At 43.5% G+C, this 26,159-nt stretch overlaps 1 protein-coding gene across 2 annotated transcripts in view; it reads left to right on the top strand.

The window, feature by feature from the left end:
- The window catches only part of LOC110524577 (carboxyl-terminal PDZ ligand of neuronal nitric oxide synthase protein), a 166,915-nt gene that overhangs the window by 53,026 nt on the left and 87,730 nt on the right, over positions 1–26,159 (top strand). For both annotated transcript variants that reach the window (XM_036978424.1, XM_036978425.1), the window contains 2 exons: positions 15,920–16,012; positions 19,229–19,287. In XM_036978424.1, the coding sequence (XP_036834319.1) occupies positions 15,920–16,012; positions 19,229–19,287 (152 nt within the window). The remainder of the gene's footprint in view (positions 1–15,919; positions 16,013–19,228; positions 19,288–26,159) is intronic.

Genomic DNA, 26,159 nt, shown 5'->3' with positions numbered 1-26,159 from the left:
GAGTAAACACGGCCCAAACTAGCCCCACATTCTGGTTTCCACGCCTCCCACTTTGAGCCTATGGCTGCTGAGCACTCAGCTCCACGGGGGAGAGCAGAGACAGATTTGGAGGAGAAGCGGGACAGCTTGGATGATTGCTCGCTTTTTGAGCTCCTGTTCCTCTTATAGAATATTAGCTCAAAAGTATTGTGGAGCTCCTGCACATAAATGTAAACAGTAGCTGCACCCAAAATGAGTACCAGCACCTCTTTCAGTCCAAGTCAAGCACTAGCTAACATCATCAGTTGTGAGAGAATTAATTCATAGACTTTGGGTTGTATGAGACAGGGAGGGTTCTTCAACCCTGAAAGCTACAGCGGAATGACTGAAATATAGATTAGTTTCCTCTCTCTGAGGAGAGGTTCAATAATTATGCCGTCCGTCACTTTTAAGGAATTTCTAATTTGCACAGAGCGGAATTGTTCAAGGGACAACAGCGAGAGAAATAATGGAAGAGAAGCACATTATATGCGTTCAACTAATGAAATATCACACAGGATGATATGAATCACTGAGGAACAGTTGGTGAATGTAAATTGCTTTGTAAATGGCTTTTGCTACAACTGTTTTGCAAGAGAGATTTCATCATATTTAGCCTACATTACAGCAACACCTAACTTGTCTTTAGTTCTGTTTCCTTCTGTTTTTAAATTAGACTGCATAAATACTGGAAGAGAGTGATTGACAAACCAGGCCTGCTATTCAAAATGAAGGAAATCTCAGAGTAGCATTAGCAATAAAGACGTGTGTCGTGTCCCAGATGTGATATCTAACAGCCCGTCATTTAACAACAACTAGGACCTGGCAAATGGACAGACATTATCTCTCACTCTTTCCGTCTCGCTCTCTTTTAATCAGTTGAAGGGATCTTTTCTTTACAGACACAATGCATGAAGAGCCTCTCTCCAATAAAACACCTCTCCTCTCTTCGTCTCTCTCACTCTCCACCTCTTTCTTAGTCTGCCAATTACCACCCTTCTCTCGGAGCAGTGTCAACCAGATTTCACCCTGTGGTGACGTATGGGGTGTGACGCATGGCGTGTGATGGGGCCAGGCAGACCAACGGAGAGAATGGATTGCAGTACTGCTAGTGTTGGGTGTTGAATTGAGCCCACTGAAATGTTTATGAACCGGCCAAAGATGCATTTTAGGGAGAGAGTTTATTTAACCTTTATTTTGACAAGGAGTCAATGCTGAGACCAGATGAGCCCTGTATAGCACACCTATACACATCACAATACAATAAACGCATTAAACTACACATTCATATACACATTAAAATACATGTAATTATACACAACGATACATGAAAAGCAAAACACAATCATAAAAAACAGACACATTCTTCAGTAAAAAGGTCCCCTAACAATCTCTGAAATGCCCTAGAGCCGCTAATTCCTCCAATTTTAAAGTGCATTGTAGATCATTCCACACGTAAGGTGCAAGGAAATTAAAGGCTGATTTACTTAACTCTCTGGACACCAAAGGAGTCTCCACAGTTAACCAACCGTGTGAACAGGCTTGATAACTTGTCATTTTAAATCTTAACAGAAAGGAATGAGAGAAAAAAATAGATTGTTTTAAGTTCACCAACTTTACTTTTTAGTCCTGTTGGCAGACAAGCGACTAACTGCTCACTGAATCGTAATATTCAAATGTATTCTGCATTTGGATATTTTCTAAAAAGTTTTTTTCTTTTATTGAGTTCTGTCAAGTGGAAGATTCCATTAAAGCTATGACACAGACCCGTCAGAAGGGTGCTCACTCAGTCAGACATTTAGAAGTTGAGTCGAGGAAAGTTTTGGGAGGTAAATAGTTGCCTATTGTAGAGAAGTCTCAGCTCTCAGCCCCTCTCAGTGTTAAACAGTTCGACAGTGTGCTGTTAGCACTCAGTCAACACTCAGTCAGAATGATTTTGACAGTGGGGTTATCTGCTGGTATTTAACTGAAATTGAAAAGTCTTAACTATTGACAGGACAGTTACCCAAACCACTCAATCTGTCTGCTCAGAAACTCTTCAGGATCCATTGGACCGGGTGGAGAGTTGTGAACCCAGCCATGCATTGTGGAGAGGTTTAAAAGCTTACACCTCAAGGAAAATGGTCCAGTGGAGAAACGTCAGAGAGAAATAAATAACTTCTCAGTCAGGGAACAGTTCTCTAAAGAAAATGTGGACAGGAGTACCGATACAAACAGAAAACTGACAATTAAAACTCGTAACTTTCTCCAGCTTTCGGTCTGCTACTTTGAATGGAAGATTCCCCACAATATTCCTCACAAATACTCCTCAGAGCCAGAGTAAATTAAGTCAACCATCCTATAACAGCAGCCACATCCCAGTCCACTCCAATCCACAGAGGCTCTTGGCAGCTGGAATTGCCTTCCCAATAACCCTTCAGTGTGAGGTTAAGACCATAATAGTTGTGCTGCTCCTGAGAAGACCCTTTTAGCCGACAGTTCCTGTGTCATCTGGCCTACATTATGACTATGAAATGCCTCTCGCGCCCCACTGGCTCCCCTCTCGCTCCCCTCTTGCACCCCTCTCGATCTCCTCTGTCTCCAAACCACTTTCCTTCCCCTCTCTCCCCTCTCCCGCTGAAAAACGACCAGGGTGATTAGGTAGCAACCCAGAGCGGCTGGGCCACCGTGTGTGCGTGTCCTTTAAACAATAGACACAATGGTGCCTGGCCTGCTGCATAACCCCTCTGTGAAAACAGTCATCAATGCAGCACAGCACTGTTTGTGTTTTATTGCACAGCAGTGGTTGATAAGATCGCAGGAGAGAGCAGGCCACTGGTGTCTCTTTAACAACAAGGACAGGCACACTGTGAAAACACAAGGATGTACCTCACTGTGTTTGTGTTTTACAGTGATGGCAGGGCCAGAGATAGTTCCCTGTAGTCCTCTCAGAGCTGTTCCTCTCCATTGTGTGGTTGACTCAGGCAGTTTCTGTTTTACAGAGAGAACTCCCTCAGGGTGGATAAACCATGGTTAGGGTAAACATATCCTCTCCTGTCTCGTCCTTCATCTAAGCACACTCTGGGTTTTCCTGTACGTGTGTGTTTGTGATGGTGATATAGTGGGCTGATGGTTTGCCAAGCTAATAAAAAGGCAATTTCCATGATTCTAGATGGAATGGGAATGCTGTGGTCATCATTCTGATTTCTACATTCTGTTTCTAATGCTTTTACTGTTGGCTATATTAGAGAGCAGAAATATGGACTACACTCAGGTCTCCTGGCTTTATGACGGAGGGGGACAGACAGAGATACTGTAGATTAACAGAGAGAGAGAGAGAGAAAGAGAGAGAGACACACACACACAGGGATAAGGACTAGCCTGTATGAGGGGTCGGGCGGTATTGTTTGGATACAGTGGACGCGTTCTGAAGCTATTACCATCACCATCAGAGAGGCAAGGAGAGGGGAGATACATACAGGTGGTGTAGAAGTCATCACTGCTGATGAGATTTAGAGGCTTTATGCCACAGTGAACTTGTCCTCGCTGCTGTTCCCTAGCTGTGAGAATGGAGGCTAAAACAATCTCATATCCTCCTCCTGTCTGTCTTATTGATGCACCCGCCCAGACTTCCGGCTCCCGACTGCTACACGCACAATGATTTCTTATTTCACACGCGCACAAACACACACAAATGAATGTAGAATAGATGCTACTGTACTTAGAATGGGGTCTTTTAACCAAAGCCTTTCAGCTGGGAGTCTCAAGCCCCTTTAGAATGAATGTTTCTTCATGCAGTTGTTGTTATTTAAAGGAGCGTGAACCAATAAGACTCTTGCATGTATATGACTGTGTGGTTATCGTATCATAATAGACTCCTACTCCTCTGTTCACTGTAATTACATTCCACTGAAGCTATCTCACCTTGTCAACACTGGAGAGTTTTCACTGTGTAATTGTGTGTGTGTGTGTGTGTGTGTGTGTGTGTGTGTGTGCGTGCGTGCGTGCGTGCGTGCGTGCGTGCGTGATGTGTTCATTATTGAGTCAAGGGATTGTATCTGTGTGATGATCAGATAAGTTGAGGAATAAGAGAGAATTGCATGTGTAAAGTATCTTTGTAACAGCAATGAGTTTCATACAATGATTCATCAGTTTTTTGTTCTAACTGACAAAAATATAACTGACAAAAATGTTCTGATTTTGATCACTCTAAATCAGATCATGACCCCTCTAGTTTTCCCTCAGACTGATGTGATGACTGATGCTTTTTGCATTTTTTATAACCAAATTGTCCACCCCAAGCATTCATTTTAGACACACTCATAGACTCGTAAGTTGATGAGCCTCTGACTCACTTGGCTACCAAAACTCCCTCGTCTGACATATTCTCTGTTTCTGCATTTCTGTGTTCTGCTGACTAGCCCTGTCATTAGGCTGGGTAATAAAGCAGTAGATATGGGGTTCAAAGGCCTTCATTAGCTGTAGGATGAGAGGACTACCCCCCCCCCCCCCCCCCCCCCCCCGCCCGCCAGAAGTGAGACATTAAATAAATAAGGCCACCCACGTTAAGAACATATTCTGTAAACTGCTCCATCTGTGAGAGAAAGAGGGAGAGAGCGAAAGAGAGATATTGCGAGAGAGAGAGAGACAGGGCAAGCCAGAGAGGGAGAGAGTCTCTTTAAACTACAGTTGAAGTCGGAAGTTTACATACACTTAGGTTGAAGTCATTAAAACTCATTTTTTCAACCACTCCACAAATGTCTTGTTAACAAACTATAGTATTGGCAAGTCGGTTAGGACATCTACTTTGTGCATGACACAAGCAATTTCTCCAACAATTGTATACAGACAGATTATTTCACTTATCACTGTATCACAATTCCAGTGGGTCAGAAGTTTACATACACTAAGTTGACTGTGCCTTTAAACAGCTTGGAAAATTCCAGAAGGTTATGTCATGGCTTTAGAAGCTTCTGATAGGCTTATTGACATCATTTGAGTCAATTGTAGGTGTACCTGTGGATGTATTTCAAGGCCTACCTTCAAACTCTGTGCCTCGTTGCTTGACATCATGGTAAAATCAAAAGAAATCATTCAAGACCTCAGAAAAAATTGTTGACCTCCACAAGTCTGGTTCATCCTTGGGAGCAATTTCCAAACGCCTGAAGGTACCACGTTCATCTGTACAAACAATAGTATAAACACCATGGAACCACACAGCTGTCATACCGCTCAGGAAGGCGACGCGCTCTGTCTCTTAGAGATGAACGTATTTTGGTGCGATAAGTGCAAATCAATCCCAGAACAACAGCACAGGATCTTGTGAAGATGCTAGAGGAAACAGGTACAAAAGTATCTATATCCACAGTAAAACGGATTTAATGTCAGGAATTGTGAAAAACTGAGTTTAAATGTATTTGACTAAGGTGTATGTAGGCTTCTGACTTTAACTGTAAATCCCAGAACTCCTTCACTGTCATTATTGCTCATAGATTGGCCCTGGAAATACTCTATTGCAAAATGGCTTCCAAATTGGGTTTGTCTTGTGTTGTGACACAGATCCCTGTTCTACTCCAACCAGACTAGATAACTGTATTCAATCACGTTCCCTCTCCCATGATCAATAGAAAGAGAAGCGAAAAGATAAGAGCGAGAGGGGGAGCCCGGCTTCACCTCAGTAATGGAATAGACTACAAAGCGAGGCTGGAGACAAGACAGGAAACTGTTAGCACCTTTTCTTCGTTACCCTCTCTCCTTTCCCTCTCTTTCCCTTCCTATCTTCATTGTACTTTCACTCTTTCTTTCTTTCTCTCTCTATATCTCCCTGCATCCCACTCTCTCGCATCTTTTCATACTGTCTGATAAAATATATGAAATTCAAGAAAGAGAGAGATAGAGAAATGAAAAGGTGTACAGCAGGGTTCCTTTGGTGATTTTACTTAGCCCCCCCAAGTTTTCTGGGGGGGGGGGGGGGTGTAAAAGACTGTGAAAATACCGGTAAAAACGCTAAATAGAGATATGTGATCGTATACAAATGTCAGCAAGGTTTGGAATGATTATGTTTTAGTCAAATATATCTGTTTGGGCTTCTTGCAGTCAATTTGCAGTCTACAAATTCTAAAGAATAAATCGACCCGCGGCTAAATCTAGTTGATGATCCCTGGTGTACGTTGTATTCCCGATAGTGTGTTTATTCTGCTCTACCTGTCAGTACATTCCTCTCTTCCCTGTGATGTACAGCTGGAATATAGTTTGGCACTGTATTCCACAGACAGCTACAGTATCTGCGGTGTAACAGACAGACAGCTACGGTATCTGTGGTGTAACAGACAGACAGCTACGGTATCTGTGGTGTAACAGACAGACAGCTACGGTATCTGTGGTGTAACAGACAGACAGCTACAGTATCTGTGGTGTAACCGACAGACAGCTACAGTATATGTGGTGTGACAGACAGCTACGGTATCTGTGGTGTAACAGACAGACAGCTACGGTATCTGTGGTGTAACAGACAGACAGCTACGGTATCTGTGGTGTAACAGACAGACAGCTACGATATCTGTGTTGTAACAGACAGACAGCTACGGTATCTGTGGTGTAACAGACAGACAGCTACGGTATCTGCGGTGTAACAGACAGACAGGTATGGTATCTGCGGTGTAACAGACAGACAGCTACGGTATCTGCGGTGTAACAGACAGCTATGGTATCTGCGGTGTAACAGACAGACAGCTACGGTATCTGCGGTGTAACAGACAGCTATGGTATCTGCGGTGTAACAGACAGACAGCTACGGTATCTACGGTGTTACAGACAGAGAGCTACGGTATCTGCAGTGTAACAGACAGACAGCTACAGTATATGCGGTGTAACAAACAGACAGCTACGGTATATGTGGTGTAACAGACAGCTACAGTATCTGTGTTATAACAGACAGACAGCTACAGTATCTCTGGTGTAACAGACAGACAGCTACAGTATCTGTGTTGTAACAGACAGACAGCTACAGTATCTTTGGTGTGATTACTGCTGTGGGATAGCTTTCTAATGTTCCTAATAGGATGAGGGGAATGAGATATCTCCTTTCTACTGGCTGCTGTAGCAACCCAAACACTCCCCATTGTTTCACATCTAGATGAAACCACTGTCTTTTTCAAAGACTAGATGAGAAGATGGAGGCCTTTTATAGATAGATAGCATTCAATATCTTCTGCCTCCACCTCTGTTGATGCACTGTTACAGACTGGACTCTCTCACACTCTCTAACTGCTCCTAGCTTTAATTCACACATTGCTTTGTTGTGGTTGTACAACTGTGACATCGCTGAATGAGAACTGCTTACTGGGTATTGAATCAGCCACAGGCCAATGGGTTTGTATTCTATATTCCCATAGATTTTATTTTTCATTGGGGGAGGCTTGGTGAATGTGTGCTGTTCTAGCAGAGTTAATATGACATGTTTCTAGTGGGATGAGAGAGATATCACTCTATGTCCCTCTCTTTCTCACTCTATTTCTCTCTCTCTCCATTGGCCAATGTTATAGATCCTTAGTGAAATATGAGAGAGAGAGCTTGATAGAAAGGCAGAGGGCAAGAGTAAGAACATGAAAAATAACTGAGAGAGAGAGAGAATAACAGAGAGAGGGGTCTAATGATGACATGGTAATGACTCTCTCTAGATGAATGCTTCTGGAAGAAATCTTGATATTCTAACGAGTCGCCATGGAAACCCCTCGCTGTCCTCTCATGGCTCCGCTAGCCATTGACACAGGGCATCTCTAAGTTTTAATTGATGGCCTATGGCCGATCACTTCAATCGACAAAACGCAAACCTGATTATAGCAATATCAATTAAAGTGATTTGGGATCTAATGGTCCCCCGTGACTTGTCTTATAACACTCCAAGCCCCGAGCCACTTGTGGAGATCTTGAATGATAGGAACATGGCTGGAGGGTAAGATGAAGCTATTACCTTATTACTTATCTAATCTACTCAGATCTCCGTGCGTGGGGGCTAGGGGCTACAAAGGCCTCCTGTAATGTGGGCACTAGGTTGTGTTTAACCCCATAAAGTCGACTCACTCACCGTCAAATCCCCATCAAAATGTCAGTTCAAGCTAGAGATGTTTGTCTTTTTGCATTGGATGCGTCTCAATCCACCACCTCCACCAGTGTCGTACTTCTGCACCTGCGGTGAAAGTTGGCCGAGCTAGAGAGCGGTGTTTGTCAGATCCCAAAAATCGGTTGTCTTATGAAAACGTCTGTGGCGTCCGAACGGTTTGACCTACAAAACTGTTATGACCCCATGGGAAGGGGAGACTCATGAACACGAGGGTGTTCTCCGTTTTGCTCTACAACCCCCACAGTCAGGAGACTCGTCTGAAGTCGGTACCGTCGATGTGCGACCTTCTGTTTGGTAGCATCCAAACCGTTTGGGCTGCAAACTAATGGGACTCCACTGTGGAAAAGGGAGATTCTCACGACACGATGGTGCTCTCTTTTTTGCCCTATGACTCACACACACACACACACACACACAAGTGTCACAGGACCCGTCTGAAGGTAACTGGCACCAGTTTTAAAAAAGCTAATGGAAGTAAGAAATAAAGGTTGTTTTGTGCCTACTGTAAAAAAAAAAGGGGTTAAATAAGTGTGAAACAATTAGTTTTTTTATTCCTCCTAGATTTAGTACAGACACTTCAAAACCTTGTTTCTTATGACATATTTGTTGACTGTCCTTTTTTGCCATTTATGAATGTGTTATTCAATGTGTTCCTATGTGCTTCAGAAGTAAAGGCCAAAATGTGTTATCTCCTACTCGATACCATCGTGATACTCGATACCAAAATGAATGACACTTGATCCAGACAGATTATCTCAGCTACTGCTCTCTTCAGTCTTTGGGCATCTTTTTAGTTCACTATCATTGCGTTTGACATTTTTTACGTCAACAATTTTAATAAGTTATAGAATCAATTTGACTTTGTTTTTACCAATCTAACTACATAACAACATAATGCTAATCATTTATTTGAATGATACATCTCTACTGATAAGCTGGGCAAATCAAAATGTAGCCTTTTTCAAAATACAGGTGAATGAATATTCAATAGGAGTGTGTGCCTGCATTGAGTTATTGAGCTTGTTTTGGCTGATTTCATGGGGCTACAGATTACAAACAATCTGTTTTCCTTCCATTTGGGGAATATTTTATTGTACTGATCAACAACATTTGCATAGAAGTAGCTTAATTCATGACATCATTAACGAGGAAGGGGGGGGGCAGAACCCCATTCACACACAGTCAGTTCGCTGAGGCAATAGATCATCTTTGGAAGAGACATGAGAGAGATCGATTATGTGAATGAATAGCCAAGTACTTTGTTTTGGTGGCAATCAGCCTTGAAATCAATATATTTTGCATTATGGTTAGCATATTATCACAAACAAAGTACTTGGGTAGTGAATTGATGTTAGCTTCAGCTGTGAGCTAGCAAGCAGGAGTTAGCCCACAAAGCTGTATGCTACCGGTATCTTATTCCATTGTAAAGTGTTCTAGCCTGCATGGACATTGTTTTGCGATCAGTAATGAACGGTTTAAACATTTCTACATGTCGTGTCGCATTATCAAATCAAATCACAGAAAAAAAGCGAAATAGTAGAAAAAGAAATAACAATAATAATAATAATAACACAAGGAATAAATAGATAAATAAAATCACAAGGAATAAATACACAATGAGTAATGATAACGTGCATATATGCACAGGATACCAGTACCAAGTCAATGTGCAGGGGTATGAGGTAATTGAGGTAGATATGTTCATATTGGTAGGGATAAAGTGACCATTAAAGTGTGTTCACTTCTGTGCAGCATGAGTGGTGAGCTAACATGATGCAGCTCAGACTCCCAGTGCAGGCTAAGTGCAGGCTGTAAGGGGGACATCGGCTGCACTGATAGACATACTTGATCCGTGAGACACATTTGACAGAAGTACCGAAAGTAAAAAAAATTCTAGTACTGTTAGTGTAAACAATACTGGAGAGTTGAGACCAAATCACGGACGCTGGACAGAGTGGATTTCAGTTGTAACAAAAGACAGTTTTAATGAGTCAGAGATATCTTGTCCCGCAGTTTTACGTGCACGGACCTAGTTCACATAACTCGGCAAGGAGCCAGGTGAAAAAGAGGCCTATACAACGGTTACATTCATTTTTATACATAGAATAAAGTAGGTGGAGTCTTGTCGTTTCGGTCTTCTTGACTGGTCGGAGGGTTGGAGGCGGGCCTTGCTCTAGCCAGAGCAGAAGCCCCATTGGTGCACAGCAGTGCCTTATCCTGAGCATCCGACCAATAGAGGGGGTCAGTCTTGTGGCTGGGTGTATGTGTTCTTACGACGGAATGTCTTTGTTTATATGAGCTATGTGTATGAATACTTATATAACAGTACCAAACCGTTTTTTATGTTTTAGTATCAACACTACTAGACATCTAGCTGGCTGAGTGCTTCTGGAAGACATTTTGCAGTGGTTTACTGTCTGATGATGTGTGTGCCTGCGTGTGTACGTACGTAAGTGCGCGAGACGAAACTGCTGCATCCAAACTCGCTGAAAAGGTTTATTATTGTGACAGTCATCGATGGATGGCCCGGTCTCATTGGTGGATCAGATTAAGGGGTATTTGTATGTGTGTGAAAATAGCCTTTGAGATTGAAGATGCCATTATGTTTGTCTGATGGTATTGTTATTGCTATGATGGATTACAGAGCGAACGGCTGGTGGCCGACCTTCAGGAAATAATTACCTGCTTATCTGGCAATATGGAGGCTAAATGTTAAATAGATCACATGCTGAGACACACACAATACAGTCTTTACATGACAAGTCTTTATTGTTACGTAAGGATTTGTTTTCTAAGCCCTGTCTTCTTTACAAGATCTAATTTTCAAAATGGCAGCACAAAAATTGTATGGCCTGTGCCTTTTTTAGCAGGGAGCCATTGTGGTGTTGACTGTCGTAATGAGGTCCGTTTATTTGGTCGTTTCATGTGTTGTTGAACATCCTATCATCAGTATTAGATGTAGATTGGAAATTGAAAGTGAATGTGCTGTGGCACCTCTTTACGAGCCTGCCAGACCAGACTAGTTGATGTGATTTACTGTGAGATGGAGCAGGATCATGAGGGATAGACAGGCCTATTTAAAGATTGTCACATTACTCCACATAGATGCATATACTGTATGTGCCAGCCGTTCATTGAGAGGCATTAGATAGACGCTGTAATCTGTAAAGAGGTCACTCACAATGAACACTTACGGTATGCACACACACACATGTCGCACAGACAGCCACAATACTGTACTGTACGTCTGTCTGTCTGTCTGTCTGTCTGTCTGTCTGTCTGTCTGTCTGTCTGCCTGTCTGTCTCTCTGCCTGTCTGTCTATCTATCCCAGCTGTCTGTGTTATCCACTGACCTGGTAACAGGTAGTGGTCAGCAGATTATTCCTCCACAGGGTTAGCAAGGGATGAGATTCCTGGCAGGCCTCATAGCAGACTGTCTAATATCAAAGATACTGGTAATACTCTCCTGGAATGAATACTCTCCTCCAGAGAATGGAGCTATGCTCAAAATCCTGACTGCTGAATTAAATAAAATATGTAATTATGTTACCAGGGAATTGCCCTGCACTGAACAGGCCAGGTAGACCCACATGATCTCATTGTTTCCCTTCGAAATACGACGTATTAAGGATGATTATTTTTGAAGATTTGATTTTGTGTGGTTACAGGGTTAATTCCACATGGTTACAAGGTTAAAACATAAACAACTCAAATGTTAATAGTTTAGGCACTCATTCTGAGAGGTTAAGGTTACGGCTATGGTTTGGGGAGGGCTTAAAACAAAGTCATTAAAAACGATGCACTAGGTATCTTCAGTATTCATAGTGAACTGTAGTGTTCTAAGCAGCACGCACCAGCTCCATTCAGTATATCGACGTTCTCAGGACCTTTTCAAACATCCCAAATTGCTGTCTATTTCTAGTGACCAGCCTGGGCAGACACCTCACCCAGACACAGATACACTTTTAATGGACTTTTAAAACCTTGCCAGTATGGATCAGCTGGTGTGGATTGTACTGAATACTTGAATGTGCCTAGAGACTGAGATTTGGGGTTTTCTACGCTGAACGTAAAATGCACATGGTACTTGTGGCCTGTCTGCATCAGGGCATCAGTCCAGGACCAACACAAAAGACAGGTGGCCTGTCTGCATCAGGCATCAGTCCAGGACCAACACAAAAGACAGGTGGCCTGTCTGCATCAGGGCATCAGTCCAGGACCAACACAAAAGACAGGTGGCCTGTCTGCATCAGGCATCAGTCCAGGACCAACACAAAAGACAGGTGGCCTGTCTGGATCAGGGCATCAGTCCAGGACCAACACAAAAGACAGGTGGCCTGTCTGCATCAGGCATCAGTCCAGGACCAACACAAAAGACAGGTGGCATGTCTGCATCAGGCATCAGTCCAGGACCAACACAAAAGACAGGTGGCCTGTCTGCATCAGGGCATCAGTCCAGGACCAACACAAAAGACAGGTGGCCTGTCTGCATCAGGGCATCAGTCCAGGACCAACACAAAAGACAGGTGGCCTTTCTGCATCAGGCATCAGTCCAGGACCAACACAAAAGACAGGTGGCCTGTCTGCATCAGGGCATCAGTCCAGGACCAACACAAAAGACAGGTGGCCTGTCTGCATCAGGCATCAGTCCAGGACCAACACAAAAGACAGGTGGCCTGTCTGCATCAGGGCATCAGTCCAGGACCAACACAAAAGACAGGTGGCATCAGACATCAGGGCATCAGTCCAGGACCAACACAAAAGACAGGTGGCCTGTCTGCATCAGGGCATCAGTCCAGGACCAACACAAAAGACAGGTGGCCTGTCTGCATCAGGGCATCAGTCCAGGACCAACACAAAAGACAGGTGGCCTGTCTGCATCAGGGCATCAGTCCAGGACCAACACAAAAGACAGGTGGCCTGTCTGCATCAGGGCATCAGTCCAGGACCAACACAAAAGACAGGTGGCCTGTCTGCATCAGGGCATCAGTCCAGGACCAACACAAAAGACAGGTGGTCTGTCTGCATCAGGCATCAGTCCAGGACCAACACAAAAGACAGGTGGCCTGTCTGCATCAGGCATCAGTCCAGGACCAACACAAAAGACAGGTGGCCTGTCTGCATCAGGCATCAGTCCAGGACCAACACAAAAGACAGGTGGCCTGTCTACATCAGGCATCAGTCCAGGACCAACACAAAAGACAGGTGGCCTGTCTGCATCAGGCATCAGGGCATCAGTCCAGGGCCAACACAAGAGACAGGTGGCCTGTCTGCATCAGACATCGGGGCATCAGTCCAAGGCGAACACAAGAGATAGGTGGCCAGTCTGGCCACACACACACACCACAGGCATTCGGACACACAAGCATCAGGCATCAGTCCAGAACCAACACAAAAGACAGGTGGCCTGTCTACATCAGGCATCAGTCCAGGACCAACACAAAAGACAGGTGGCCTGTCTACATCAGGCATCAGTCCAGGACCAACACAAAAGAGAGGTGGCCTGTCTGTATCAGGCATCAGGGCATCAGTCCAGGGCCAACACAAGAGACATGTGGCCTGTCTGCATCAGACATCAGGGCATCAGTCCAAGGCGAACACAAGAGATAGGTGGCCAGTCTGGCCACACACACACAACACAGGCATTCGGACACACACGCATCAGGCATCAGTCCAGGACCAACACAAAAGACAGGTGGCCTGTCTACATCAGGCATCAGTCCAGGACCAACACAAAAGACAGGTGGCCTGTCTACATCAGGCATCAGTCCAGGACCAACACAAAAGAGAGGTGGCCTGTCTGTATCAGGCATCAGGGCATCAGTCCAGGGCCAACACAAGAGACAGGTGGCCTGTCTGCATCAGACATCAGGGCATCAGTCCAAGGCGAACACAAGAGATAGGTGGCCAGTCTGGCCACACACACACAACACATGCATTCGGACACACACGCATCAGGCATCAGTCCAGGACCAACACAAAAGACAGGTGGCCTGTCTACATCAGGCATCAGTCCAGGACCAACACAAAAGACAGGTGGCCTGTCTACATCAGGCATCAGTCCAGGACCAACACAAAAGAGAGGTGGCCTGTCTGTATCAGGCATCAGGGCATCAGTCCAGGGCCAACACAAGAGACAGGTGGCCTGTCTGCATCAGACATCAGGGCATCAGTCCAAGGCGAACACAAGAGAGACACACACACACCACAGGCATTCGGACACACACAGACACAAACAGACACACACACACACACACACACACACACACACACACACAGACACGCACGCACGCACGCACGCACGCACGCACACACACACACACACACACACACACACACACACACACCTAGCTGTGTCTGTCTGGACCAGGTGCAGGTGGCTACAGAGCAGACAGGAGAGGACACACAGACACCACACACACACACCCAGCCTAGTCAGTCACCAACCACAGAGCAGGCTTCCGACCAGAGGAACATTAAAGCGATATAAAGACATGGAGGCAGCAGGTTCACATTGATTAATGCGGCTGCTAGGCCCATATTTGGTTATGGCAGAGTTGTTATTCCCAGTCAAGTTGTGCAAATGTAAATCCCTATGGCAGTGTAGGTATGGTGTGTGATGTTTTTGAAGAGCAGAAGCTTTCCTATGCTTAACCCTGATTTATCAGACACCAGCAGTGATAAGGCTAATCAACTACAGATGTAGGGAAGCTAGCCACAGCCTTAAAACCTCTAGCTACCCTGCCAGCTAATGCCTGTAAGTGGCTACCCTAGTAGCTAATACCTTTGAGATCTCAGCCATAGAAAATACCTTTCAGTTAAATATTTTTGCTAAATGGAAAGACACATTCTCACACACACACACACACACACACACACACACACACACACACACACACACACACACACACACACACACACACACACACACTCTTTCCCTGGATAAATGAAATTCAAATGAATGTAAAATACTAATGACTCCTCTATCAATCCTAACCAATTAGCACATATTTCTGCTCAATATACAGTGGGGCAAAAAAGTATTTAGTCAGCCACCAATTGTGCAAGTTCTCCCACTTAAAAAGATGAGAGAGGCCTGTAATTTTCATCATATGTACACTTCAACTATGACAGACAAATTGAGAAATAAAAATCCAGAAAATCACATTGTAGGATTTTTTATGAATTTATTTGCAAATTATGGTGGAAAATAAGTATTTGGTCACCTACAAACAAGCAAGATTTCTGGCTCTCACTGACCAGAGGAGCCTCTTCTTTAAGAGGCTCCTCTGTCCTCCACTCGTTACCTGTATTAATGGCACCTGTTTGAACTTGTTATCAGTATAAAAGACACCTGTCCACAACCTCAAACAGTCAGGAACCGTACATCCGATTGACTTGAAACTCAAAATGTATGTTATCACGTCTGTCTCTAGTACGTTTGAGAGAAGCTAAGCAATATGTTGAAAGATTGAAGAGGAAATGACAACTATCTCAAATAAAATATTGTATCCTCAATTAAAGCCTAATAACTTCACTTCTCTACACTTTATCAACATGAAACTTGCATATGAAGTGTTTTGAATTGTTACATGGGGCTTACATGAGGGAGGATGTTTAACTCTTCCAGCACCCCATTTCATTGCTGCTTGCAGCTATACTTTCATTTATTTTGGGGGCAATGTTTCATTTAATTTTCACTTTATATGCTAACTAATATTAAGAAATCTTTCTTTCCTCAATACAAATTCAATGTCTTAATATCTACTTACTAATGTTAATCAATCATTCTTTCCACAGTATGAATTCAAAGTGAAGAACATCAAGAAGAAGAAGGTCAACATCATTGTCTCAGTGGATGGAGTGAAGGTGGCACTCAGAAAAAAGTTAAAAGTGAGTATTTATTTTTCTTTTATAACCTGTTATTATCTCTCAACCAGTTTCTTTCCATTTGAACTGTCCAGAGCTTAGGGGCAGGGCGTAGAGTGGATGTGTTGTGTTGTTTCTAACCAACCCCAGTCAGTCAAACTGCGCACTCAGCCATTGCTGAGAAGTGTCATATCCTGGGGTTGTGAGTGGAGGAGTGAGTGGGATTCATAAACTGTCACCAGCAGTGAGAGGGAGTGATGAGTGAATCTGTGCCCTGCTAAATATTGCTCCAGACAGGGTAGAGTTCAGTGAATCTGTGCCCTGCTAAATAACGCTTCAGGCAGGGTAAAGTGGCAGAGAGGAGTGAATCTGTGCCCTGATAACATTCCAGACAGGGTAGAGTGTAGGATGAGAGCAAATCCATTCTATGCTATGCTAAATATACTCCCTGTTTTGCTCTCCATGTCATTTGTATAAAGCTTTCTTTATCGCAGTTTTACAGTGATTTGGGTTTATAATAAACCCAGTTGAACTGGTTTTACCTTGAGTGACCTCTCACCTGTCTCTCAGTTTAACTACAGTATTAACATCAGTCCCTATTAAAGCTAGAAGTACACTTATAACCTCTGGTATGCAAACAAGCCTAAAGGTATATAAAGGCCACTGGTATTCAGCAATGTCTTCTTCCTTCCTCAACCCTCCATTGTCTGGAGTCCTGTATGGAGATCTACTTTCTCTCCTCTCTCTATTCATTTTTTTGTAAAGAGAGGACAGTACTAATGCACTAGACATGGCTCAAGGCAGTGACTGAAGGCTGAAGGCTACACTTAAGCTCTATAGGAATCTGTAATGCATTTAGCCTGGACCCTTTAACATGCCTTAACAACCTTTAACACTGGTGCGGAGGGCGAAGGGAGGCTACAGAGAGAAGGTATGTGGCCTGATATAAATATCCCCTAGCTGCATTAGCTTCCTTCCTTCTTCCCTCCCTCCCTCCCTCCCTCCCTCCCTCCACACTGATTACAGTCAGGCCTTAATTGAGTTGTTCTTAGTGGTCGTTTTCATTTGACCACTCTGAAGGGCAGCGAATGCGTGTGTTTGTGCGCGCATGCGTGAGTTCATTCTTGCGCGCATGTCCACTTTTTAACACTCTGAATGCCAATGGATGCGTCCATATCCGCAAGGATCCGTCAGCCTATTATGCAGCTGTCTATATCTGCTGTCCGTTGGTCAATCGCTCATAAAGCCTCATCCACACATCCCAACCAACACAGATCTGTGAATGAACCTTTATTTATGCAGTCAGTAGAGTGGGAGAATGAGACCTAGAATGAGGTATGGAGAAAAAACAATACATGAACACCAACTGCCAGACAGTCTTATATCACAGTGATTCCAGTGCAGACGGGATTTCCCTTTAGAGTCCACACAGACCAAGGCCCTTTAGAGTGCACACAGACCAAGGCCCTTTAGAGGCCACACAGACCAAGGCCCTTTAGAGTCCACACAGACCAAGGCCCTTTAGAGTCCACACAGACCAAGGCCCCTTTTTGTGGAACTCTATGGGATCCTATGGATGGAGAGAACAGAGAAAGGAGGAAGAAGGCAGTGGTGTAAAGTACTTAAGTAAAAATACTTTAAAGTACTACTTAAATAGTTTTTTGGGGTATCTGAATGTTTCTTCACTAATTCTATTTTGGACAACTTTCACGTGTACTCCTCTACATTCCTAAAGAAAATATGTTCACTTTACTCTGATACATTTTCCCTAACACCAAAAAGTACTTGTTACATTCTGAATGCTTAGGAAGGACATAATTATGGTCCAATTTATGCACTTATGAATAATAACGTGTTATCATCCCTACTGTCTCTTATCTGGTGGACTCAATAAACACAAATACTACGTTTGTAAATGAATTACGTCTGAGTGTCGGAGTGTGCCTCTGTCTGTCTGTAAAAAATATATATAATGGTGCTCCATATTGACACATCCAGCCCAAAGCGGGAGGTTTACAAAATACTTACTAATTGGAGCATGTTTTTAATTACATTTAAAGATCATTTTAGACTTTTACTCAAGTAGTATTTTAATGGATGACTTTTATTTGAGTAATTTTCTATTAAGGTATCTTTACTTTTATTCAAGTATGAAAATGTAGTACTTATTCCACCACTGGAAGAAGGGAATAGAGAGAGGAGAAAATAATATGGGGAGGAAGACAAAGGGAATAGAGAGAGGAGAAGGAGGAGAATAGACGTAGTGATCGCAAGACTGTGAATGATAATTTATCTTGATAACCCAAGTAAAAGAAAGAGACACGCGCCTAGTACCCTGGTCAGTCCCCTTCAATAGATAGTAGATGCCTCTGCCAGATCCAGAATCTCTGGTTGAATTGTTCTAAACAGCTGGAGTGAACTGAACACAGCACAGAATGAAAGGTGTTGTGATTTTGAATGGGACTCTATGGCTCTGTCTGCTTTGTCTCTCAGCCTGCTCTCTGGCCAAGACTGAAATGTCAACGCGTCCAGAAACCGCCTCATTTACATCTCACCGAATGGAGAGATGAAAGGAGGTATGAAAAGAGAGATGTTTGAGTGGAAATGGTGAAACGAAAAATCAATAGGAGGAATAATTCCAATCGCTCTCCTGTTGACATTTATATTCTCTCAGTAAACTTGGACAAAGCCCAGTGTAGAAAGAAAGAGAGATAATGAGAATGAATGAGGGATAGGGAACGGGAGAGAGAACGAGAAAAAGAGAGACAAAGAGAGAAGACAGAGAGGGAGACAAAGCTAGGGAAAATGAGAGAAAGAGTGCATGTGAGAAAAAGAGAGAGCAAGTGAAAAAGAGCAGCCAAAGCAAGACTGAGTGAGAAAGATGGGAAGAAAGGGAGCAAAATAAGGTAAGAGAGAATGGGCGAAATAATTGCTTTATTCAGTGTGTGGATTGTGGATCGATTGGCTCTATTGAATCAATATCTCCAGTCCTTGGGCTCAACATCCAGCCCACCCTAGGTCATAGTTCATTACTGTGGCAATCAGAGACACAGTGGTGAATGGCAGTAGCCAGCGGGGTCAGCCTCATTTTAAAGTGTCTGGCGTGAACGTACTACACAGAGGTCCTGACCTCCTCTCACTCCATCTTAGCATCTCTCACACTCTCCTTACACACACAAACCTCTGGCTGACTGTCTGCGGCACACTCCTCACTGAACAATTTATTCTGTCTTTCCACAGAAGAAGGAGTGGACGTGGGATGAGAGTAAGATGATGGTGATGCAGGATCCCATTTACAGGTAACACTTCACCACCATTTTACAGCAGTTGATGTGGCCCATCAGAGAGCAGGACAGGTCAGGGCGGGACCTGAATGGTTTCCATAGTGACACACCAAGTGGATTAGCATCTCATTGGATCCAGATGGGCTGGGTCGGCCCACTCTGACCCTGGGACACACACACACACAAAATGACACACACACCCTGCAGCTCTTCTGGGTGGTTCAGACCAGTCCAAGACATGACCATGGAGGGGGAAGAGTTTTCATTTCACAAACGATTGCCCACAGCTAATTCCTTGTGTTATACTAAAAGTTTAAAAGCCTAGCTGTGTTGCACAGTATACAATTATATATATATATATTGTGTGTGTGTAGGTGTGTCTATGTGTGTGTTAGGCTGGTTTAGATATGGTTGATGGTAATGAATGGCCCAGTGCCCAGTGACCAGAATGAGCAGTTAAACGCTGCTGGGTTAATTGGTTGACTATGGTGGTTTAGTGATGGAGAGTATGCATCTGTAGACGCTTTATTGATTTTAATGATTCATCACACCCACACACACACACACACACACACACACACACACACACACACACACACACACACAGGACTTTGGTGATGGATATTAGCCAGTGAATCCGTTATTGATTTTAATGACTGAATCTGTGTATAAAATATTATGTATGATCTAATTAAAAGTTTAATGTTGAGGGAGAGGTTGTTGTCCTGGCACCACACGGCCAGGTCTATGACCTCCTCCCTGTAGGCTGTGTCATCGTTGTTGGTGATCAGGCCTACCACTGTTGTGATGGTGTTGGAGTTGTGCCTGGCCATGCAGTCATGAGTGAACAGGGAGTACAGGAGGGGACTGAGCACACACCCCTGAGGGATCCCCGTGTTTAGGATCAGCGTGGCGGATGTGTTGTTACCTACCCTTACCACCTGGGGGCGGCCCGTCAGGAAGTTTAGGATCCAAATCAAATCAAACTTTATTTGCCACATGCGCCGAATACAACAAGTGTACTTTACCGTGAAATGCTTACTTACAAGCCCTTAGCCAACAGTGCAGTTCAAGAAGAAGAAAGTATTTGCCAAGTAGGCTCAAATAAAAAGTAATAATAAAAAGTAACACAATAAGAATAACAATAGCGAAGCTATATACAGGGGGCACCGGTACCGAGTCAGTGTGCAAGGGTACAGGCTTGTCCAGTTGCAGAGGTTAGTTCCAGGGTCCTTAGCTTAGTGATGAGCTTTGAGGGCACTATGGTGTTGAACGCTGAACTGTAGTCAATGTGTATGAGCAACAGATGCATATCTGTATTCCCAGTCATGTGAAATCCATAGATTATGACCTAATTAATTTCTTTATATTTCTTTATATGAACTGTAACTCAGTGAAATCTTTGAATTGTTGCATGTTGCAATTATATTTTTGTTCAGTATTGTTGGAGGGCATGGAGGTACGATATGGCGGGCCAGGGCCCCTAAGGCCTGCCCATAATGCCAGCCCTGCCCCTTTAACTCAAAGAAGAGAATTTCTCGCAACCTTGTAGGAAGTTCCTCCGTACGCTGCGGCAGCCAGCAGCATCTTGGCAGCAGGGTGTGGGTGTGTTTTTCTTTCAGCTGGGATAATAAGAAGCTGTGGTATTAGTCCAAATCACAAGCTTACCTCTGAGGAAATGGACCAGGCCGTTGCTGGCTGGAGATTGATGTGTGTGTGTGCACACACATGTGTATGTGACAGAAGTGCAGAGAGGGGGCTCAAAATTTGAGGCAGCAGGTTCAGGCCCCTGAACACACATACACACACGCACGTGCTCACACACACACTGTAGTGGAGGGATTTGGAGCCTCAGACAGATTTTATGAGAAATTAGATAAATACAGTGCAGTGTCTGAAGCATTAATCACTTATATACACACACACACACACACACACGCACGCACAAGCACGCACGCACGCACGCACACACTGTAAAACCAATGGAGGGTGAATGACAAAGCTAGCAAGGAACATTTGTATTCCAGTACTGTAAATCAGTAGAGTAATGCTGGTGTCTCTTCCGTGAGACTGTGTTATGACAGGAGAGGATAACATACAGACTATCTAGTTAGAATCCCGTGATTCAGCCCTGCCTTCACACACACAAACACATATACACTGAGTATTCATTAATGAGTATTCAACATTAAGAACACCTAGTATTGAGTTGCACTCCCCCCTTTTGCCCTCAGAACAGCCTAAATTGATCGGGGCATGGACTCTATAAGGTGTCGAAAGCGTTCCACAGGGATGCTGGCCCATGTTGACTCCATTGCTTCCCACAGTTGTGTTATAGTTGGCTGGCTGTTGAGTATGAAAAGCCCAGCAGCGATGCAGTTCTTGACACAAACCGGTGTGGATGGCACCTACTACCATACCCTGTTCAAAGGCACTTACATTTTCTGTCTTGCCTATTCACCCTCTGAATGGCACACATACACATTCCATGTCTCAATTGTCTCAAGGCTTAAAATTATTTTTTCACCTGTCTCCTCCCCTTCATCTACACTGATTGAAGTGGATTTAACAAGTGACATCAATAAGGGATCATAGCTTCCACCTGGATTCATCTGGTCAGTCTAAGTCATGGAAAGAGCAGGTGTTCTTAATGTTTGTATACTCAGTGTATATACACACATACTGTATATACACCTGCTGTCAACAGAGGGGGCTCCCTGGCCTCATCAGAGATGTATTTAGTAGCAGCTAGCGCAGCCTGCCTCAGGGCTACAGAGGAGAGCACAGTGGGATTTGTTATTCTGTCAGGAAGATTGAAGCTGCAAGCTCTTTTTAGAACATGGAACTTGTTTGTTCTCCTGTTGTTAGGAAGGGTGTCTCAAATCCCTTGTCAAAGTTTGGTGTATGCGTTTGTCTGTGGGATAGGATCTGGCCCAGTGTGTGTTTCCTCGTGTACCTCTCCCTATGGGGATACCTGCCAATACTTCCTCAGCAATTACGCTGATGAGAGGCGGGTCACTCACACACACACACACACAGCAAGCATGCAAAATCAAGATGGTGATTAGTAGTATGTGACCTGTTTCAGGAAGCTAGGTGTATGTCGCACGTCACTACTTCACAGAAGAGGCATTTGTGACCGACCGGCTCGTTGTAGCAAAATTTGAAGTTGTGTTTTTCACATTAGATAAAAGTAGAGGCTCAGGGCTAGAAAATTGTAAATTATGCACTACAGTTGAGGAACAATGGGAAAGTAATTCTGCTTTGAAAGTTGATAAACTTGTAACCTTACTTTTGAGAAAATGGCCTTTGAATATTTTGAGAGCTCTTCTTTGTCTACACCCATTCAGCATCATTCACACCCTCTTAAGCTATAGCCCCGCCCATAAACTCAGAATATTGTCAGATTGTCTGTTCGTATGTTTAGAGCGTTTCGCTCTTGGAGCGTTCAGAGCACACACTGGATGCTCTGGCCGAGGAGTAGGGTAGATCCGATTGTTCTGTCCTAACAACAGCAGTCAAGCACCCAAGCTAACTGGCCAACGTTGTCTAGCTTGCTATTTACTTCCAGACACAAATGAGAGAACAGGTCACTCTGACCATTTTACTCGCCCTAGCAGAGCTGGTTGGGCTGTTTTTATGTTATCCAGATCGTTGGTGACTGCAACTGTGCTGCTGCCAACAATTTAATTACACCTTTTGCCGACGTTTACTGATATTGGCCATATTCAACGGGTGTTGAGAGTTCGTAATTATGAACGCTCAGTTATTCTGCACTCTGGCACACTCAGATGAGAGTGCTCTGAAATCGGAGTAGATAGCCAGAGCGAATTTACCAGCTACGTATATCAACAGTTGTCACATTGACATCACAAACATTCTATTGAAATGGTTGCTTGCATAGTGGAGTCTTTTGTTAAAGACAAAAGCTAAACAGTACAGTGCCCTCCACAAATATTGGCACCCTTGGTAAATATGAGCAAAACGTGCTGTGTTAATAAATCTAACCTTTATTAAAGTCAAATAATTGAAAGGAGAAAACAAATAATTTTCTCAGCTGTATGTGTGCCACAATTATTGGCACCCCTTCAGTCAATACTTAGTGCAACCTCCCTTTGCTAAGATAACAGCTCTGAGTCTTCTCTTATAATGTGTAATGAGGTTGGAGAACACATGACTGGACTCTCCTCTTCAGCTCATTCCAATGGTTTTCTATGGGGTTTAGGTCAGGGGACTTGGATGGCCATGGCAAAACCTTGATTCTGTGGTCAGTGAACCATTTTTGTGTTGATTTTGAGATGTACTTTGGATAATTGTCCTGCTGGAAGAACCAACCATGGCCCAGTTTAAGCTTCCTAGCAGAGGCAGTCAGATTTTATTTGATATAGTGTGTATTTACCAGAGATGGTAATGTGAAGAACAACATGACCTGCACCAAAATCAGATTAGGACAGAAAGTAAAGCGGTACGGTCCATTACGGCGTCCCGGCAAAATAGAATGTGGGGCTACGCCGTACCAGTAAAACGTGAGCCTTTAATACAAACAACAATTAATACAACATGGCCAAAAAACTTTAGGCTACAACTATATTATTTAACATTCATGTATGTTATCCACATTAAAAAAATTGAGAATTCACTAGAAACCAGGTGCTATACGCTCCAAATTACGTTGTTGTTTGAGGAGAACACATTTTGTCAAGACGGGGAGTGGCTGAGACTCTTGCGGACAAGGCGGAAATGAGTGGCTGAGACCGAGGCACGTGTGGACAACAAGTGGATGCATCAATTCAGGCTACAAGTGTAGGTCTAATGACAATCGCAGAATGTCATTGCAATACACGTAGGTGTTTGTAGCATATGTCTCTTTCCATTCATCAAATTACAGGTGTGAAGTGCACTGTTGGGGTTTAGTGCTAAAATTATTTTGTGAGGGGACGAATGTGCGCAGGTAGCCGTGCGCTGGTAGCCTACACGAGTGTCTTGGTGAAGTGATTGTTTGACAGTCAGTTGAAAACATCATGACTGGTTGTGTTTATGCCATATTAAAAGGCATAGCCGGCGTGTCCATAAGGCTAGGGGAAGCTAAGCTTTCCCTACAGTAAATTGAATTAGATTGCAAACATTATATAGCCTAATTAGCTTACTCCTGTCTATAAGGAAATGAATATAATCAATTATGACAGCGCGCGTTGCAAATACCAAATAGATGATTGTTGCAACTGTCAGTGAAAAGCAGAGACCCAGCCAGGCAAATCGCAATATGTAAAAATACAATTGCGGAAAAACTGTTCGGAAATCAAATGGCTATTGCTGTAAAGAGATGACAATGAAAATACTTAAATCTGTCTTAACTTAGTTGAGCAAACAGTAGTCTATATTGTTGGCACCAGAGGAAAACATTGGCCATATCCCTGGTGAGTGTGTATATTCGCTGTCTTTGTCATTGGGTCACTTTTGTTTGTTTTTGGACAGTCATTTCCTCCTCCAGGTTAGATGGACGTCATATTGTATGTGTCTCCCCTTTTCGTTGACCAATTATATGGATCAGACAACATTGTTTTTATTGATCTGTTTGTCAGTGTCAGCAGAGTAGGCTTCCTTGTGATTTTGTAGTATAAAAAAAAATGTGTCCGCGTAGGATGTAGACCAAGGACTAGATAAAGTGTATTTTTGCTCCTAATTTTAGTCTTGAAATCTTTGGCTGTTTACTACACTACCTTACTCACTCTGTTTAGGACATGGCCTCACATGTGAATCCTTAAAGAGATGGGTGGGGCTAAGGCTGAAGAGGGTGTGAACGATGCTGAATGGGTGTAGACCAGGGTTTCCCAACTGGCGGCCTGTGGGCCAAATTGGTGGGTTTTGGTGGAATTGTCATTGTTGGACATACGACTATAAAAACACCAGGACATCAGCTCCAAGTGACATTAATTTAAGAAATCTGTTCCCAAGTATTCTCAGACATAATAGAGACACGTGATCATATACAAATGTAAGAAAACTTTGAAATTATTGTTTTAGTTGAACATATCTGTTTGGGCTTCTTGCGGTCAATTTGCGGTCTACAAGTTATTTGTAATTATGTTCTGGCCCACCGACCATCCCCTCAAGAAACAATCATCCCGTGGCTGAATCTGATCCCTGGTGTAGACAAAATAATTAATGGACATTTTCTCAAAAGTTGGGTTACAAGTTTATCAACTTTCAAAGCAGAATTACTTTCCCATTGTTCCTCAACTGCAGCGTATTATATACAATTTTCTAGCTCTCTCTCTACTTTTATCCCATGTAAAAAACACAATTTCAAAATGTTCTATATAGGATCGAATCCAGGTGGTGGGTCACATATACAAAAGTATGTGGAAACCTGCTTGTCAAACACCTATTTCCAAAATCATGGGCATTAATATGGAGTTGTTCCCCCCTTTTATTCTATAACAGCCTCCACTCTTCTGGGAAGGCTTTCCACTAGATGTTGGGACATTGCTGCGGGGACTTGCTTCTATTCAGCCACAATAGCATTAGTGAGGTTGGGCACTGATGTTGGGCGATTAGGCCTGGCTCAGAGTCGACGTTCCAATTCATCCCAAAGGTGTTCAGTGGGGTTGAGGTCAGGGCTCTGCGCAGGCCAGTCAAATTCTTCCACAACGATCTTGACAAACCATTTCTGTATGAATCTTGCTTTGTGCACAAGTGCATTGTCGTGCTGAAACAGGAAAGGGCCTTTCCCAAACTGTTGCCACAAAGTTGGAAGAACAGAATTGTCTAGAATGCTGTAGCGTTAAGATTGCCCTTCACTGGAACTAAAGAGCCCAAACCATGTGTGACTTTCTGTGAGCTTGTGTGGCCTATCACTTTGCCTGTTTTCACTTCACAATAACAGC

Source organism: Oncorhynchus mykiss, chromosome 5 (assembly GCF_013265735.2).
Source record: "Oncorhynchus mykiss isolate Arlee chromosome 5, USDA_OmykA_1.1, whole genome shotgun sequence".
NCBI classification, from domain to species: Eukaryota; Metazoa; Chordata; class Actinopteri; order Salmoniformes; family Salmonidae; genus Oncorhynchus; species Oncorhynchus mykiss.
Note: the sequence above shows the minus strand (reverse complement) of the source record. Positions and strands in the feature narration are given on the sequence as shown.